Raw genomic sequence first — 16641 nt, 5'->3', positions numbered from 1 at the left:
CAATAGAAGTTATGCTGCTTTATAGTTGCTTCTTTTTCAGCAATATCAATGAGATCATTCTTAAGAGTTTGTGTGGTATTAAAAGCCTGCCATTTTTAAACGCAGATCAGGCTCTGAGTTGATCAAGCTGAGCACTTGCTCTGGTCGCTGAAGTGAGAGTAGCAACAGTTTTGAGCATGTTCAGACTGAGGAAGAGTGTTTGGAGATGAAACAGGAGCTGTCATGGATTTCTTAGGCTGGTGTGGAAAGAGCTAACCTAGCAAGGTTTTAATGAGGGCAAAAATCCAGCTCTGCAGTTGGTAGGACTAGTCTAACATTTCACCTCGTGCTTGTGGTAGACTGGATTCACTCAGCCTATTGCCACTGCTCCGTTTCATTCAGAGGCAGCTTCAATTTGCACCCCAGATAACCTGCAGCTTCTCGAAATGTGCAATTAAATGGTGCCTGTGTCTCTCCCAGAGGCCTGAAAAATACCAGGAGAAAGATAGCCACTGCATCCAGCCTCTAACAAAAATTATGGCAATATTTTGTAATAAAGGGAAAGAAGTTTTTGCTTTTCCAATTGTATTGCTTTTGCAAAATAGGTGAGTGGGATACTTTACTGGCATGATACAAAATACAAGTAAAGTTTATCTGAACAGTTACAATCACTGAAATAGGTGTAGGTATGTCTAGTGGTACTGTATCTTGGCTTTTTTTTTTATATTGTTCACTTGAAAATGTGCAGCATTCAAAGGAAGACAATAAGTTTTTCATCTATTTGTTGGGTTACAGAGTAGGTCCTGTTTGGTTCTCAAACGCCTTTAATCACAGTTGTGTGAAATTTTTCATGTGCAACACTTAGAATTTTAAAAAGTTTCATACATACAAATCAGTTTCATAACTTGCTTTGAAATCATTATAAACTGCTTTAGTTACAAAATTGCACAATATCTTTTCAAACAAAAATTTGGTTTTGGCAATTGAAATAACTGCTTCAAAAGTCCCACCTCCTCCCCTTTTTTAAAATTGCAAACTGTGAGAATCAAAAGGAGATATACAGGCTTTGTAAAATGAAACTTTTTAAAGGAACTGAAATTATAATTTCAAATTTTCCTGTGTGTAAAAATATCTGATTTACTTTCGTTACAGATTTTAATGTTGTCTTGAGTAATTTGAAGTAGCCCTGAACTGGAAATAGATTTGTTACCAGCTTTGCTGTTCCACACTGTGCTGTTTCCTGAGCCCCTTGATAGTATTAGTGCATTGCTTATTACCTTTCTGAGCAAACATTTTTTAACTCACATGTGGTTGATACTACTATTTTTGTTCCTGCTTTCACTGGGTTGATGAGAAGGTTTAAAACTTGTAACTACTCTTTTAGAAAGGTATTGGAGAATTGTGGGGACTGCGCTCATTGAGAGCAAGAATTTCAGCTAATGTATTTCAGAAAGCTTGGGCTGGAAATAATGGCATTACACACATTCACACCCCTTGAGGATCTGACCATCAGATCCAGTCATTAAACAGGTCTTGACATATTTATCCTGCTTATGTCAGAACTTGAACTGAAAATTGCTTTGGGTAAATTGAACTAGCAATTTTTTTCAGTTGTCAAAGCTACCTTTGGTTTAGCACAAGGTGTCTAAAAAAAGAATAGCTAGAGCAGTCATCCACTCTGAAGACTGACATGATGAAAATGACATTGGGGGCTTCCATCATGATGTTGATTCGCAGATTTCCAGATCAGACATACTGACCAAGATTAAAACAAGATAGTTTGGGCTTTTTTCTTCCCTTAGCCTCCCCTTATTTCCCAGCCTAAGAAACTCAGCAAAAAGTCTGAAAATCTGTCTGGATTGTTCTGCATTAATCTCATTGCAATCCTGAGATATAAATGACTGATCCTGAAATTGGAATTTGGGAAGGGGCAAGATATGAATCTTGCTGCTATCCGTACTGAATTCTTGAAATTAATGGGATCAAAAAGCAGAACAAAAATCAATGAAAGCTGTTGCACGAGAAGTAGAACTAGTATAGCTGGATTTATGATTTATGATTTATGTATGTCCTTTGTACTCTCCTACTTCCCATTCCTCCATCTGATGCTCTGTGGCCTTCCCAAGGACTAAAAAACACATAGGAAAACTGAAGATATAATCTGAAGGCTATGCCATCCCACTAGGTTCTGTTGTAGCTGGACAGCAGGTTCAGCAGTTATCAGAGAGAGTTAATGAAGCTTAAAACTGCATCAGAGGGAACTGCAATTGTGAAGATTAAATACGCTTATCTTATTATGTCTTTAGAAGACTAATACGATGCAGGTACACTCAAAAAATTAAACCCAAATTTATAGTATTAGAGACAAGATTGTACCGCTTCTGCCAGTTGTGGAATGTACCCCAGTGCATGAGCAGTCCCACCAGCAATCGGTAAGGCTGCTGAAATACTAACTTAGTATCTGACTTCAGATTAGATGGCAGAATACCGTTTCATAAATTATTAATCATAATAATCATAATCATAATCAATAACAATCATAATCAAGACTTTCAAATTACTCCTTTAATGTTTGGCATATTTATTATGCTTATAGCATTTCTAATACACATATGATCACATATGATGTATTTAATCATAATTTGTTGCTTCAAATATAAGTAGCATTTAAGATAATTCATGTGTCTTCATGCCACTCAAGCTCACGGTTGAAATGGTTTCCTCCCAAGGTCATGAAGATCTTGTATTTAGTATTTATGCTATTTGTATTCAAGCCTTAGTTAACTCTACTGATAAATGGTTAAAAAGAAGATCCTTTTATGTGGGTCTCCTCATTCCCATTTCTATCCTCTGCTGGAGCTCTGCAGGTGTGTTTCACATTCATGAGCATCTGAAACATGTCCGAGTTTTGCTTTTTTCCTAGCAAGTACCCTTTTATTGGATCAAATCCATTAGTTCATTTCCCTTGAGCTGCTCTTCCAAATGCAGAAGGATAATATTTAATTTCAGGTAAAAACTATTTTAAGCAGAACAGGTTTCACAACTCATAAAATAGTTTTTGTTAAAGGTATTTTTGTAAAAATATTTCTGACATGACTGAATTGCTGGGCTGTTTTTAAAATGTTGTATTTTGGAAACAGTGACACTTCCACATCATCTCTTACATAGGCTCTGTATTTGTAATCAGTTGCTGCTTTTATAAATGGTATGCAATGCACAGGAGAGTGAGTTCGCACATCCTTTTCTGTTCATGCACATTGGTCTGTGAACTATAAATGGAACAAAAGGATGAACTTCAATGGGTACTTGCCACTTTACAAGATAAATATGTGTTGATGAGTTAGAATTTTGTTGATATGCCTGAAGTAGTTTACATAAAGGCTGTGCCACATATATTTTTCTTGTTATTTTTAGAAGTCCAGCTCCAGTACGACCTGAAACTACGCCATCAACTGGCCCTACAGAAAAGCAGGAGATTAAAGTTTCTCGTGTGAGGAAGTTAACGAGGCAGTACAGTTTGTGAGTAACGTATAGCACTATCTTTATGTTTTTGCCTACTACAGCTGAAAATGAAGGGGGATGCTAATTACTGCTCTAGCTATGCCTTCTGAAAGGCATGAGTGCAATTACATGATAATGATCTTATACTGATACCATTCCTTTCATCACTGAGAATCTTTAAGCTTTTAATACAAAATGAATTTGTCGTCCCTATGCAATTGTTAATGCTCAGGACTGCAGGCCCTCTGCCTTTTTCTGAGCTTATAGGTTAGGAATTAAAAACCTCTTCTCCACACGAAATGTCAAAGACCTGGAGTGAGCTGGAGCAAGCTGCTCTGTCTGCTTCATTACAACCCCATTTGCAAAATGAGGAAAACAGTCCTTAGTTGTTGGGTGGTCAAGCTGTGCTGTCAGGCATTCCCTCTCCAAAAGTGCACCTTCTCTCTCTCTCTCTGATTTTGTCACATGCAGAAATTGCTGAGCCCACTACAGCTACAGTCAGTAAAGTTAGGTCTCTTAGTCCTGGCAAGAGTGATCTGTGCCTATAGGGCTTTGGCATCCCATTTACACCTAATTCATCCAATTTGAGAGTCTCTGGAGATATGAGGTACTGAATAGATGTGGAAATCAGTTTGTTGATTTGTCCTTCATATGAAAGGACAGACAAGGCCAGGAGGAACTGGAGGAAAAAAAGGGACAATGTCAGCATAAACTTATTAGTACAAGAACACCGATGCCATAATGAAGAAAAAGATATGTATGCTTTCTACGTGGAATGGCAACAGTTCGTCCCTCCAGCAATTTAACATTCTAGTATCACTAAATGTATTGCAATATTAGCAAAAGTTTTCCTTCTCTCCAAAAGGATTCTAATAAATATCAATATGTAGTTATTTTCTGTCTCACTAGTAAGAACACTGGCTTTTGTTATGGGAAAACAGTAACAATCTACATCACCAAAACTGAAAAATTATTTAGCAGAAGAAACAGAAGAATGAATCAAATTGAAACTAGGAGGAAAATGAGCAATGAGCCAAATTGCTTTTTGTCCAAGAGACCAAGGATGTCATATGGGAACACACAGCCACAGCTTGGTCAGCAGGCCAAGCTCTCTTTTACTATGATACATCAACCAGTATGGTCTGAAAATGAGACAGGAGATGGGAATTGACAACTCAAGCTGGGAAGACAACCCAGGTTCCCTTACTGCTCTCTAATCCTGAAGGTAATGTGTGACAGGGAACTTCGCAGCATTTAGTACGAGCAGTTTCCTGAAGCCTGAATGAAGCCTGCTCACTCATTCTGCCCAGCGTAGCTCAAACAGCAGTGCACTTTTCTTGAACAAGACACCACTTCTATTACATCTTTTTCTACAAGCCAGGGGAAGGAATTCTCCTACATATGTCAAGATGCATCTGGTTTTTCAGATTTTTGTATAATGCAGGGACTTATAGATAGCAGTCAGCAAAGGAAAAGGCCGTGACACTGAGAGGACCAATTATTTGATGCTCTTCATATGGCAGGTAATGAACAGGGCACGGTGGCTGATCCTGTTCTTTGAGCACACTGATGTGTAAGGACAGGCAAGAAATTCATGTCCTATTGCAGGTATAGTCACAGGTTTTGTACGCACACTTGAAAAAGTTTTTGATTTAAGTTTTAACCTAAACAGGTTGTTAAACTGGTCCTCAAATACTGCTACATGGCAAACAAAGAGAACAGGGTTATTCTGTGTAGACAATTTTAATGTAAGGCTACCTTGGTAATGTTATGTATGCAGAAGCAGAAAATTTCCCATGGCATCATCAAAGTAAGGTAGTAGGATAAGTTGGTGTTGAAGATAGCAAGGCTAGAAAGAAATCAGTTTTTAAGACTCTGGGTGAAAAAAATTGCTCTAGGGTAGGTTAGCACTGGAGAGTGTGTGTTTGCCAATAAATAGAAGGTGACAACCAAAAGACTGGTAGAGGTACTAGGACATAGAGCAATGACAATAAGTACCGCAAGGGGTTATTCCTGAAGCAGAATCAGCTATTCCTAGATCATTCTTGCCTGAGAAAATATTTAGCCAACCTGTTCTTAAAAGGCAAAGAGAAAATCTTTGGGCCACAGACTGAGCACCTCCCTTTTCTGTACATGAAAATTAGCCAGTCCCCCAGAGCTGCTGAGCACCTGCAGAATGTGTGGCCCCACACCTGAGAACGGCACTGGCGAAAGGAGAGTGTAAATGAAAATGAGTGAGGGGTTGGCCTAGAGAGAAGGGAAGGGATGCCAGGGGGCACTGGGAGTAACAGTATCACAGAGAATTCAGTAGCGTCTGGGAAGAGCAGAACTTGGGAAGGCAAGAGCTGAAGTGACAAATAGTACAGTGGGAGGCAAGTGGAATGGAAAGCAGACTAGAGGCAGGGTTATGTGGTGGAAAAGGCAATGGTGTTATTACACACATAGAGAGAAGGAACATTTAAACACTATATTTAAAAAAAGAATTTACATATTCAGGAGTGAATTCTCAATTTTGGCTGGTGAGTTTTTGAGGAACCAGTTTTGAGCATGTCTTGCCCCCATGTGGATTTTCAGTCATCCAGTGTTAAGCATGAGGAACAGCACCTCAAGTGCACATAAAAACATCTAACCACAGGTGTCACCTATGCTGTGGCCATGTGTAGGACTGAAGGCTTCACAGTTAAAAATATGGGCCGTGCTTTTTTTTTTTTTGGTAGATCCAAATTCTATTCAATTTAAATTATCTTGTGTCTGGACTGCAAATAGGGGATATGCAAAGAAATAGTGAAGAAGTATTGTGAAAGGAATACAGTGAAGAAGGCTAATTCTCAGACTTGTAGCTTGCATGCTAATAGCTCAATGACTGGTAAGACTGGACCCTAACCCTTAGCTTTGATTCCCAGACACTAAGAAGCCTTTCTGAATTGGCAATTTCTTGACAATTTTCCACTTCATTGTATGCAACAGAGCAGCTTTACCCAGCGAGGATGGGGAGGGTGCCAGTGTATTCCTGCTGAGAATGGGGAGCAAGGACTGAGAAAATGTCAGCTACATGTTTCTGGAAGAGAGATTAAGTAGGTCAACAGCCCAACTCTGGCTTGTTGCATTAATAAAACATCTATTGAACAGGTCCAAAAGATTTTGCATTTTCTTTCCAGCATAAAAACAGTGTATTGTACATGCTCTGATGCTGACTTCTATCCTTACCCAGAAGAAGTAACAAGATGAAGCATGGAAAAGATAGCATTAATCACCATAGCTTTATATCGTAATAAAAAACCATAGCTATCACCCAAACAACCCACCATAAATCTATGTACCCTGTATGCTATGTAGTTTTGAAGTACTGTGTTACCCAGGCATGCTACCTTCAAGTAGCACTAAACCAAGTACCATTCTGTTCTGGAAGTGTCTGTCAAACTGGCATGGCAGGTGTCTGCGCACTGTGACTACCTAATTGGTAGTTAAAATTGGTGCCATTTTAGGAGCAGAAATAATTTTTCTTCATAATTTTTCCATGTGCTTTAAACTGTCAAGCTGTAGTCTTTCCTTTTCACACATCATTCCCAGTAATAAAGGTTCTGTAGGCCAAATTGTGACTCTGTTTACCTCCATGCAATTGCAATTAGCAGTTGGAAACATCCTGACTCAGGGCTGACTGATCCCAATGATTCGTAGTCAATGGGGCTCTACAAAAGTAAATGAAAGTATAATGTTCTCTACTGGCTTTCATTTAGTGGTGACAGTAGGTGAGATGGAAAGAGCTCAGCTTGACCGCCTAGAGCCCAAGGGATGCGTGCAACCTGGTTTTAAATAAAATGTTTTCTCTGTAAACAGGATAAATGGGACAGGAAAAAGATACCCTCAAAAGAATGTTTCTAAAGAGCTCCTTTTTGGAGTCGATCAAAGTCCTTTAAAAACAGTTTGAAAACAATAGCACAGACTAGCTGCATAATGGGTGTCAAATCTCCCATTGGTCTAAAGCCAATGAAGCAGTCGGTCCCATGGATGGATCTAGCCAGATCTGTTCTTATCAATACAGCCAGCCTCTGTAGAAAAGAATAACATTAAAGTAGAGTAATATCATATAATTTAATTTATTCATATACATATACTCCATAGAAACACTACTTGCACATCATACCTATAAGATTTCCATTTGCAGATGAGAGTTACCTAGCCAATCGACCTTTGAGGGATCTTTAAAGCTTAAAAAAAATCAAATTTACTTGAAAAGTTAGCTGCATTACAGATGGAAGAGTAAACAGAACTTTGCTCCAAAGCACTACAGCTGACATACAGGTTTCCAGTGCCTCCTCCAGCATAAGTATGGTCAAAGTCTGGTGACATTTTCTAATGAGAAGATCTGTCTGCTTTTATCGACTGCAGTGATGAAGATGACCTTCCTCCAGCACTGGCAGCAGCAGCAGCGGCATCAACACCTGTGTCTTCAGCATCTCCCGGGTCGCAGAAAACGTGTACACCACAGACGTCAGAAGGACAAGCACAGGTTTCACCTGGTGGCAAGGTAATATGCAAAGAGATGAGTTTATGTCAGTTCAGAGAGCATTCAGGAAGGATGGGAGGGAGTTGCAGATAATATGTTTTCCTTAGAGTAATTCTACATTTAGTAGTAGTTTTTAATGCAGAGTTGTAGTAATAAGTTTAAGTTGTTGTGTAAGGAAATATTTAGAGCCTGCTCCAAGGCCCAGCTAAAATCAGTAATAGTTTTTCATCAACATTAGAGGGCAGTGGGTCAGGATTAAATAAATATCTACCTTAATTTCAAAGGTGCATAATTTTGTTGTCTATCTTTCCTGAGTAGCCATGCTTAAAAAACATGGTGTGAAATTTGAAATTCATTTGGCAATCTATGCTTTACAGAATTTAAAAAAAATGAAAAACAACTAACAGAATTACAGAAATTAAATGGTTTTTTTCAGTGCTGGGTTTCTTCTTTGCCTTTAGAGTTCCACAGATGCTGGAAGTACATTTACTTTGGAGCCAGGTGACCTCCTGATGGATTTCACAGAGGCCACACCTATGGTAAATAGTTTCAGTTTGCAACCAGGAAAATGTTTTCAGTAATTTGTCTGCAGCTAAAATGAATGGGATACTATGCAGTGTGTTGGATAGTGCACAGGAATAAAGTAAGTTTCCTTGATATTCAATGATTTGTCAAACTCAGCTCAGCATCTCTGAAATTTAGTCAACATCAACAAATATTATGGCTGAGCTTTTGAATGCAGTTTTTTACTGTTGGGTGACTTCTTGTTTCTCTCTCCTACCTGGGTATCTTTACACCTTGCTGCACCGGTTTCACAAGCTTCTTTGTCCCTTTAATGTAGATTCTTAACGTGATCATAGATTTGCTTTTGGGAGTTGTCTAGAAAGTCCCTTCTTCTCCCCACAAGTTTTGCTCAGACCTTACCCAACAGCCAATCCAAAGATGTGTACCTGCACTTTCATGTTTCATTAGCAGAGCGCTTTTCTTCACTTTAAGGCAAAATATTCTATAATGTGTTGATTATTAACTTTTTTTTTTAGAGGTACGTGATTTGTATTTTTGCTTAAAAGGCAAGGAGAGATGCTGGTCCCACTGAAGTCAAAATGCCTCTTGACTTCAGTGATCTCAGGCTTTCACCTCAGATTCCCAGCAGATTACTTGAAGGATCACGGTATGATCCTTAACTTTCTCCAAGTCATCCTGCACTGCAAATAGCTCTAATGCCAGACAGCTCCTCTGCTGTCCAAAGCCATTTTTGCTGTCTTCTAGAAACCATGTTTAAAGCATATAAAAAGCACAACAGGGGCAGCATTACGTTTTTGGCATAAACATTTTTGTATTAAAGTACTTCTGTGCATTGCTTTCACTATATGGTTGAGTTCTTGTTTACAGTATTGGATAGGTGCTCTGGGGATATGCATTTTGCTTCAGAGACAGTATGGTACCAGTCTGTAAATAACTGCTTGTGTCCTGTTACCACTGGATGAGAGATGTGGCTTCCCCTGCACATCTGGTGAAGTGAAGGCTTATCCCTCCTAGGCCACTCCCTGCTTGCAGAAGGGATGTGAATATTCAGCTGTGGCTTTTTGGCTTCTGAGCCACATTGAGGTGGGCACGGGGTATACTATGCCTAGAGACTTGCTGCTGTCGATGGGAAGACAGGTTTGATGCAGGGGAATGGGCAGGAGCTAGGGAGCAGCTGAGACTATCACTGATACACTGCAGTTTGGGAATGGACAGCGGCCCTAGAAGGATAGAGAGATCTGCATAGCTATTCTCTCTCACGCAGTTTCAAGCCTGTGGGTTTGTTTCTTCACAGAGTCCTTGAGGTCTCTTCATGGTCCCTCTGTCACTTCAGGATGTTCAGTAAGAACGTTCTTCACCTGCCACCAAAGTGCTACTGGCACCCACCCTGTTCCTGCTGACACCCTTCTTAACTTTGCCCTTCATCCTGGCTCAGCTGAGCAGTCCTTGTGCCCCAAGACTTTTATAGTGCAGATATTGAATCTCTGAAGTGCAGCAACTAGAAATGTAAGGGGCCCTCTAGCTCCTTGAGCCCCTAGGTCTCCTTGGTGGGAGAGCTGTTCCAGCACTAGCATCTGCAATGAGAGTACGGTGCTTATTGCTCCGACATCCACCATATAGGAGGGACCTGTTTTGCACCTGAAAATACCATTGCAGACTGAGGAGCATCTACAGAAATGAGAAAGTTTACCTGGAACATCCTTGAAGTGCTAGATGATGAAACTATTCCATTCCAGAAGGTGACAGGAAGAGATGTATTTAAGCTGAACACCCCCCCACCCCCGCCCCATACATTTCTGGTGGAAGGGAAAATTAAAAGGGAGCAAAGAAGAGAGAAAGAGGTGCAGCATTCTGCAACCTTTGCCTGTAGTTTGGGTTGACAAGACACAGGCAGACTGAAACTGAAAGTACCGGCAAGGAGGTTGTAGAGAGGTGGGTGTTGGTCTCTTCCTAAGTAACAAGTGATAGGACAAGAGGAAATGGCCTCAAGTTGCACCAGAGGAGGCTTAGATTGGATATTAGGAAAAATTACTTCACCGAAAGGGTTATCTAGCAATGGAACAGGCTGTCCAGGGACATGGTTGAGCCACCATCCCTGAAGGTATTTAAAAGATGTGTAGACGTGGTGCTTAGGGACATGGTTTTGTGGTGGGCTTGGCAGTGTTAGGTTTACGGTTGGACTCGATGATCTCAAGAGTCTTTTCCAACCTAAATGATTCTGTGATTTTATATAGGTTAGATTGTCCTTCTCTGTATTAGTAACATGTTTGTGGCTAAACTCTAAGTAATTATCCTTTGGAGTTTACTAACAGATTTCTTATTCTAAAAAAGATTATACCATATCTTACTGTATTAACCAGAATTTTTAAAAATGAGTCACAGAGACTTTAGCAACTGACCTGCTCTAGATAACGTAGGTTTGTTTTTTGTTTCCATTTAATAGAAGTCAGCATTACTCGCTTTTCCTTGTACAGCTGAGGACACAGGCTTTTTTCCCTAAATATTTTACCCAATCATGCTTTCCCCTTTCCTACCCCACCATCCACGGACCTAATTTATCACGCTGTATGTTCATAAACTAACCTTCCATGACTTTCTTGGTTTTAATATTTTGGAGAGCATGTACTGCACAGCAACAATCAACCCTTTTTGTTTTGTTTAACATCTATAAAGGTCAGCTTGTTCTCTACAAAGCAGTTATTGTTTACAGACCTTTCTCTGCAGTTTCACTGGCTACAGGCTGCTCTCAGTTGAGGTTTGAATGAAAAGTTTACTCTTCAGGGAGAGAGGCTCTAAACAAAAGCAAGCTAAGGGGAAATGCATAACTTTGAGCCAGTTTGATTATTTAATAATACTGTTGTGATAACATGTGCTGTCATTTGAGGGTCAAGATCATGTACAGGTTAGCGTTATGTTACTGTCAAGTCAGTGGTAGTGTGCTGGTTTTGCATCCTATGACCTGGCTCTTGGGAAGTTGCTTGCTAATTGCACTCATTTGTTTCACATTCAGTGACAGGTACAGTATCAGAAAGGGTCATTCATACTGCGTAATTTGGGGTATTTCCCTGAGGTGATAGGGTTGGAAGTTCAGGTTCCTACATAGTCAGGGGGTTTCCTGCAGAGGGGTGTTCAAACAGCTGTCTTCTCTTTGTCGTCTGGACTAGAGAGACTAAGGCACCAAATTGGACACCTAACATCAACTTTTTTATTTTGGTCATGATGTATGCTACCAAACTTCTCCAGTTCGCTGGAGAGCTGTTAATTCGAAGCAGTTTCAGACATCCTCCCTTCTCTTCTATAACATTACTGGCAGAGAGTGATTAATAGTCACTGACTCAGCTGCATGATCTTTGTTGTTCAGTGTGTAATCATTGATGCTTCTCGATGGCCTTGGGTTTTATCCGTGTTTTGCTGCTGTTGCCCATACAGTGGAAGCTTTAATACATGCTGAGAGTTACAGTTAGAAGTAGAGCTCACAAAACCAAATTAACTTATAAAAATGGAAGGATTAGTGAATGGATTGGATTAATAGAATTCATCCAGGATGCCATGCAGGGATCAGAGCAGTCAAATTTGTCTACTCGGTCAGCCTGGAGGAGCTACTGTGATGTATACAAGAACCAGCTGAGCTCTAATGGTCATTTAGTCATCAATACTTAGACTGCCAGTAACAGCAGGGCAATTGCGAGGTAGACTGATTTCAGGAAATCATTTTGCAAGAGAAATAATGCATATTTACTAATGCAGATTGTCTAGAAGGAAGGGTATCCTTTTGTGCTCTGCAGTCCTCAAACCATGTGATTTATGCATGCTTCTATTCATTTTTCAAGTAAATCCTACAATTAATTGATTACAACACATTACATGCCGTCCTTAAAATCATTATATCATGTGCAGAAGAAAATCACTATCTTTTTATACCACTTCATTGTGACTTTAAGCACTGTACCTGGCTTGTATGTAAACGAGATTCAATCCCTCCTGCTTCTGTGTTTCAGAGAAGAGCTAGATTTTTTTTTTTTAAATACAGCATTATATATGAAGAATTATAGTATCACATTTTGACCATCCTTATTGTGGTTCATTAAAATTAGTTTTATCACTGTAGTAGGCTCTTTCTGCCACCAGTCTCTCTCTCTCTCTCTCATTTCTAGCTTTTATGGAACTGGAAATCAAAGCTTGAGCTTCAAGCTATTCTGTTCCATCTTACAATCAGTATGATTTGTGACATGGGTATGAATGCAGAGCTTTCTTGTTTTATTACGGAAAGCTCAGTCCTAAGACCCTCAATGAATGTAACAGCTGCTACGCCATGCTGACAAATACCTTCCCAACCAAGAGAGAAAGGCGATGTGCTTAGACTTCAGCTTGACCTCATGGAGTAAGACAAAATAAATAAGAGTTAACAGTCTTACACACAAATCTAGCCATTCCTAAAGTTGGACTAAGGTTTATAATGCAGGGTGGATGGGATAGGACTAAATCATGGTCACATCTGAAGAGATATCAGAGAGCACCACCTTACAGCTGGCGCGTGCAAAGTATGTGTTCTTATTTCATGCTGTATGAAGTAAGTTCCTAGGGCTTCACCTGCCATCTATTGGTGGAAAACAGTAAGGAGAAAACTATTTGCCTTTTCAAAACTTGAGATACAACATTTAAAAGGTATAAACTGTCAGTATGATAGTTTAAAAATTAAAAAATAAATGGCCTTCAGTGTAAAACTAGATATTTTTATATTTTTATTTAGGATGAGTTGGAAACAAATATTTTTATTTCAGTAGTAGTATTACTAGTGTAAGCAATCCTATTCATTGAAAGTGATCTCACTAAGTCTCACTGAGGGGTAGTGAATAGAGGGGAATGAGTAAAGAATCTTCTCATTCCATTCCCATTTAATGTTTGTTATATTGATAAAGAACAGTTGATTGGATTTTTAGTTGCTAAATTTTTATGACAATTTTGCAAGGTTGCAATAAGCCAAATAACAGAGTGGGAAATTAGTTCAGTATTTCTTGCCTTTGTTTTGAAGTTATTTTCACTTACTGTGCAAAGCAATTTTTCCATGGAAGACAGGCAAACATATCAAACTCTAATAGCTCCATAACCAGTCCTTTTGGCATTGAATTCTAAACAAAAGTAGCTATAATGTAATTCAAGGCTAGTATTTTATAAGAGCATTAGGTAGCATGTATCTACCATCTAACTGACTGAAAGTATAGATCAAGTATCTCTGCATGCCCAAGAGGTTTTAAAACATCTCAGTCAGAGACAAATTTATAAATGCTTTATTTGTGGTGAACTACATACTGAAGATAAAATAGATCTTCTCAAAAAACTTAGGAAGTCTGTGTGTTATATTTCAGAATTAGAAGCTTTCTACTTTTACATCATAACAACAAAAAAGATTTCTTAGTACAAGAAGAATCGGAAGCAATAAATATGACCTCGATTCGAAGGAGAATGTTCAAAAATGCTATTTTCTAAGCCAGCCTCTCAATTAACAGTATTTGCACATTCAAGCTTACATGCAATGGCCAATTATGAGCAAAAGAATTTGCACAAAGAAGCAGTTTGTCTGTTATATGTATGGTCATAGATACAGATAAGAACTCAAAGCAGTAGGCAACATGTTAAATGTACGTTTACTCCCAGTTTCAAGTTATGCCCTTTAACTACATATTAAACTAAGAAAAGGCAAAGAGCAGCAATTGCTAAAGCAAACAACTTTAATAGAAAAAACTTGTAACAACAGGCAATAAATCTAGTTCCACAGGAACTCAAGGAATACTTCAAATTTACTGATATTAGAAAGGACCTTTTTTCTCCTGTGAGAAAAGGGCATCAAGCAGATAAGAACACAATTTGAAGGGGTGCACTGTAGTGCTCAGTCAAATTGAGTATGAGACATTTGACTGGGGGTTTGCAGAAAGTGCTCAGTGCTGCATGCAGTGCAAGGCTCCTGGGAGCATGCAGTCTGAATCAAGCAAATGCAAATTACCTGAGCATCATTTAGGTTATATAAAGCATGCTAATAACTAGAGAGGGGACTTATCACATTTTTAAAAACAATCATGCCACTTGGGCAGCCAGAATAATGGGTGAATACATTTCGGATTGTACTTTCACACTCCCAGATAGCTGATTGTTATAGTCTGCACACATAAAGCACTATAAGTAGAACTTGCAGCCAATATGTAGATCTTCATGTTCAAGCATGGGGCTTTACTGGTGGATTCCAGTCTCATAAACAGTCTATTGAATTACTAATACTCAAGATAGCCGAGTGTCTGGGAATGCAGTCAGGCTCAGAAACCGCCTGTTGGATCTTAGTTTAACATCCACTAAAAAATGTAAAATGCTTTGACTGCTACCCAACTATTTGGGGATTTGCTCCCATTCATCCATTACAGAAGGGCACACAGAGTCAGTGAAGAAACAAAGTGAGAGAATGCTAAAAGATGAACTCTAAACATCTAGATTTACTTTTTATTTTGCCTCTATTTAAGTGATTTAAATTCATTGGCTCAACGAATGTTTTTTCCCCATTTTCTGTATGCTGAGCAGGACAACTTGGTGTACTCTGTAAGATGATTCAACACTTCCCTATTTCTTTAACTAATTGAAAGTGAATTCTTCAAGAAATAAAAAGATCTATAAGGTGAAATCCATTGCTGACTTTGCACCAGTGGGCACTGTGATAAATTAGATATGATGTGTACATGAGCAAGAAAAGGTACAAAAAGAGGGGAAGGTGGTAAGTGGAAAAAAGTGCAGGTGTGATGCTGCACTGTGCCTACTTTGTATCTTGTAATTCACTGCTTTAAAATACTGAATGACCTACTGGCTAACTTTTTATGAAACTTGGAAAGAAGGTAAGGGTAGAATGTCAGAAGGTAGTTTGGATCAAGAGGGTATAAGCTTTTGCCTGGAGAGGTGACAAAGTCTGCCGCATACAATTACTTTTAGTCGTCTCTGTACATTTTAAGATGCTGTCTTAACCATCCTCTGGCATTCCATGTGCCTGCCCCATGCCTGTAGAAATTATAAAAGAAGCAAAGGCCTATCCATAAATCTGTTTTCTGCCAGATCATGCAGGCAGAGCTGGTCCTGGAGCTTAAAACTTTGGCTGGCCTCCATAGCAGGCCTGCCACATGCTGGGAGCTCATTTGAGAAGACATTTACACCTGAAGAGTGGTGGGTCTTCTACCACCTGTGTGCCTGCAGGGAGATACAGTCAGGAAAATAGCTTAGAGAACTGCTAGTGCTCTGTAACTGAAGCCTGCGAGATTGCTGCCCTGTGGCGGGATGTTTGCTGTGCCTATATGCGTAGTGGTTTGATGGCAGTTTACAGACTTGCCTATGAAGCTGGAGAATTGAGGTTGTGGGGTTGCAGCTGTACACGCAGGTGTCTGTAAATGGGTGCTGGATGGTTTCATTTGTCCTAGCTTCCTTAGTGGGGCTGTGATAGGAGCTCGATCAGCTCATTGATCTAGCTGAACACTAACCCCACAAACAAAGTGATTTAGCTTTAGGTCAAATCATCTGTGAAAGCCTGTGGTTTCACAGATGCTTCTCCTGAGGACTGTGGGAGTGATAAAGTACATTTGCAAGCAGTGTAGTTTGTGGAGTAGTACTCCAAATGGGACTACTGTGGCTGTTGAAGTAACTTTAAAACAAAGTTTGATCAATTTATGAGAGGGAGTCTAGGATGTGCTTGACTGCAATAACAGTGACTTGACGCCAATTGACAGACAGGATCCTAGGGAGACTGCTCCCTAACGAAGCAGAGCATCTGAAACTGCCAGACTCCACAGACAGAGCAGTGCAAAAACCATTTTAGTCCAAAGCTTTTCTAAGTGCCTCTGAAGTGATATAGATTGCCACCACTTCAGCAGCGGTTAGTAGTCAGAAAACTTGAGGATCGTAAACATGATTGTAGCTTTAAAAAAAAAAAGAAGAAAATGCTACCTGCCATCCCTTTCTCCTGCCTCCCCATCAAAAATGTGATCATTATGTGACAGTAGCAGCTTTCTCTTTTGCTTGAGATCAACATCAGAATAAGTGAAGGGGATCAAGCAAGCAAACGGATTTTAAACTGGCTCGTATCTACCTCCTGCTGCAAGCTA

The 16641-nt window shown here is 39.5% G+C and overlaps 1 protein-coding gene across 1 annotated transcript in view; it reads left to right on the top strand.

The window, feature by feature from the left end:
- EPB41L4B (erythrocyte membrane protein band 4.1 like 4B) overlaps window positions 1-16641 on the top strand; it is a 179951-nt gene that overhangs the window by 144860 nt on the left and 18450 nt on the right. The window contains exons 20-22 of the mRNA XM_075705285.1: window positions 3394-3498; window positions 7870-8008; window positions 8449-8526. Coding sequence (XP_075561400.1) covers window positions 3394-3498; window positions 7870-8008; window positions 8449-8526 — 322 coding nt within the window. The remainder of the gene's footprint in view (window positions 1-3393; window positions 3499-7869; window positions 8009-8448; window positions 8527-16641) is intronic.

Source organism: Pelecanus crispus, chromosome 2, assembly GCF_030463565.1.
Source record: "Pelecanus crispus isolate bPelCri1 chromosome 2, bPelCri1.pri, whole genome shotgun sequence".
In the NCBI taxonomy this organism is placed as follows: domain Eukaryota; kingdom Metazoa; phylum Chordata; class Aves; order Pelecaniformes; family Pelecanidae; genus Pelecanus; species Pelecanus crispus.
Note: the sequence above shows the minus strand (reverse complement) of the source record. Positions and strands in the feature narration are given on the sequence as shown.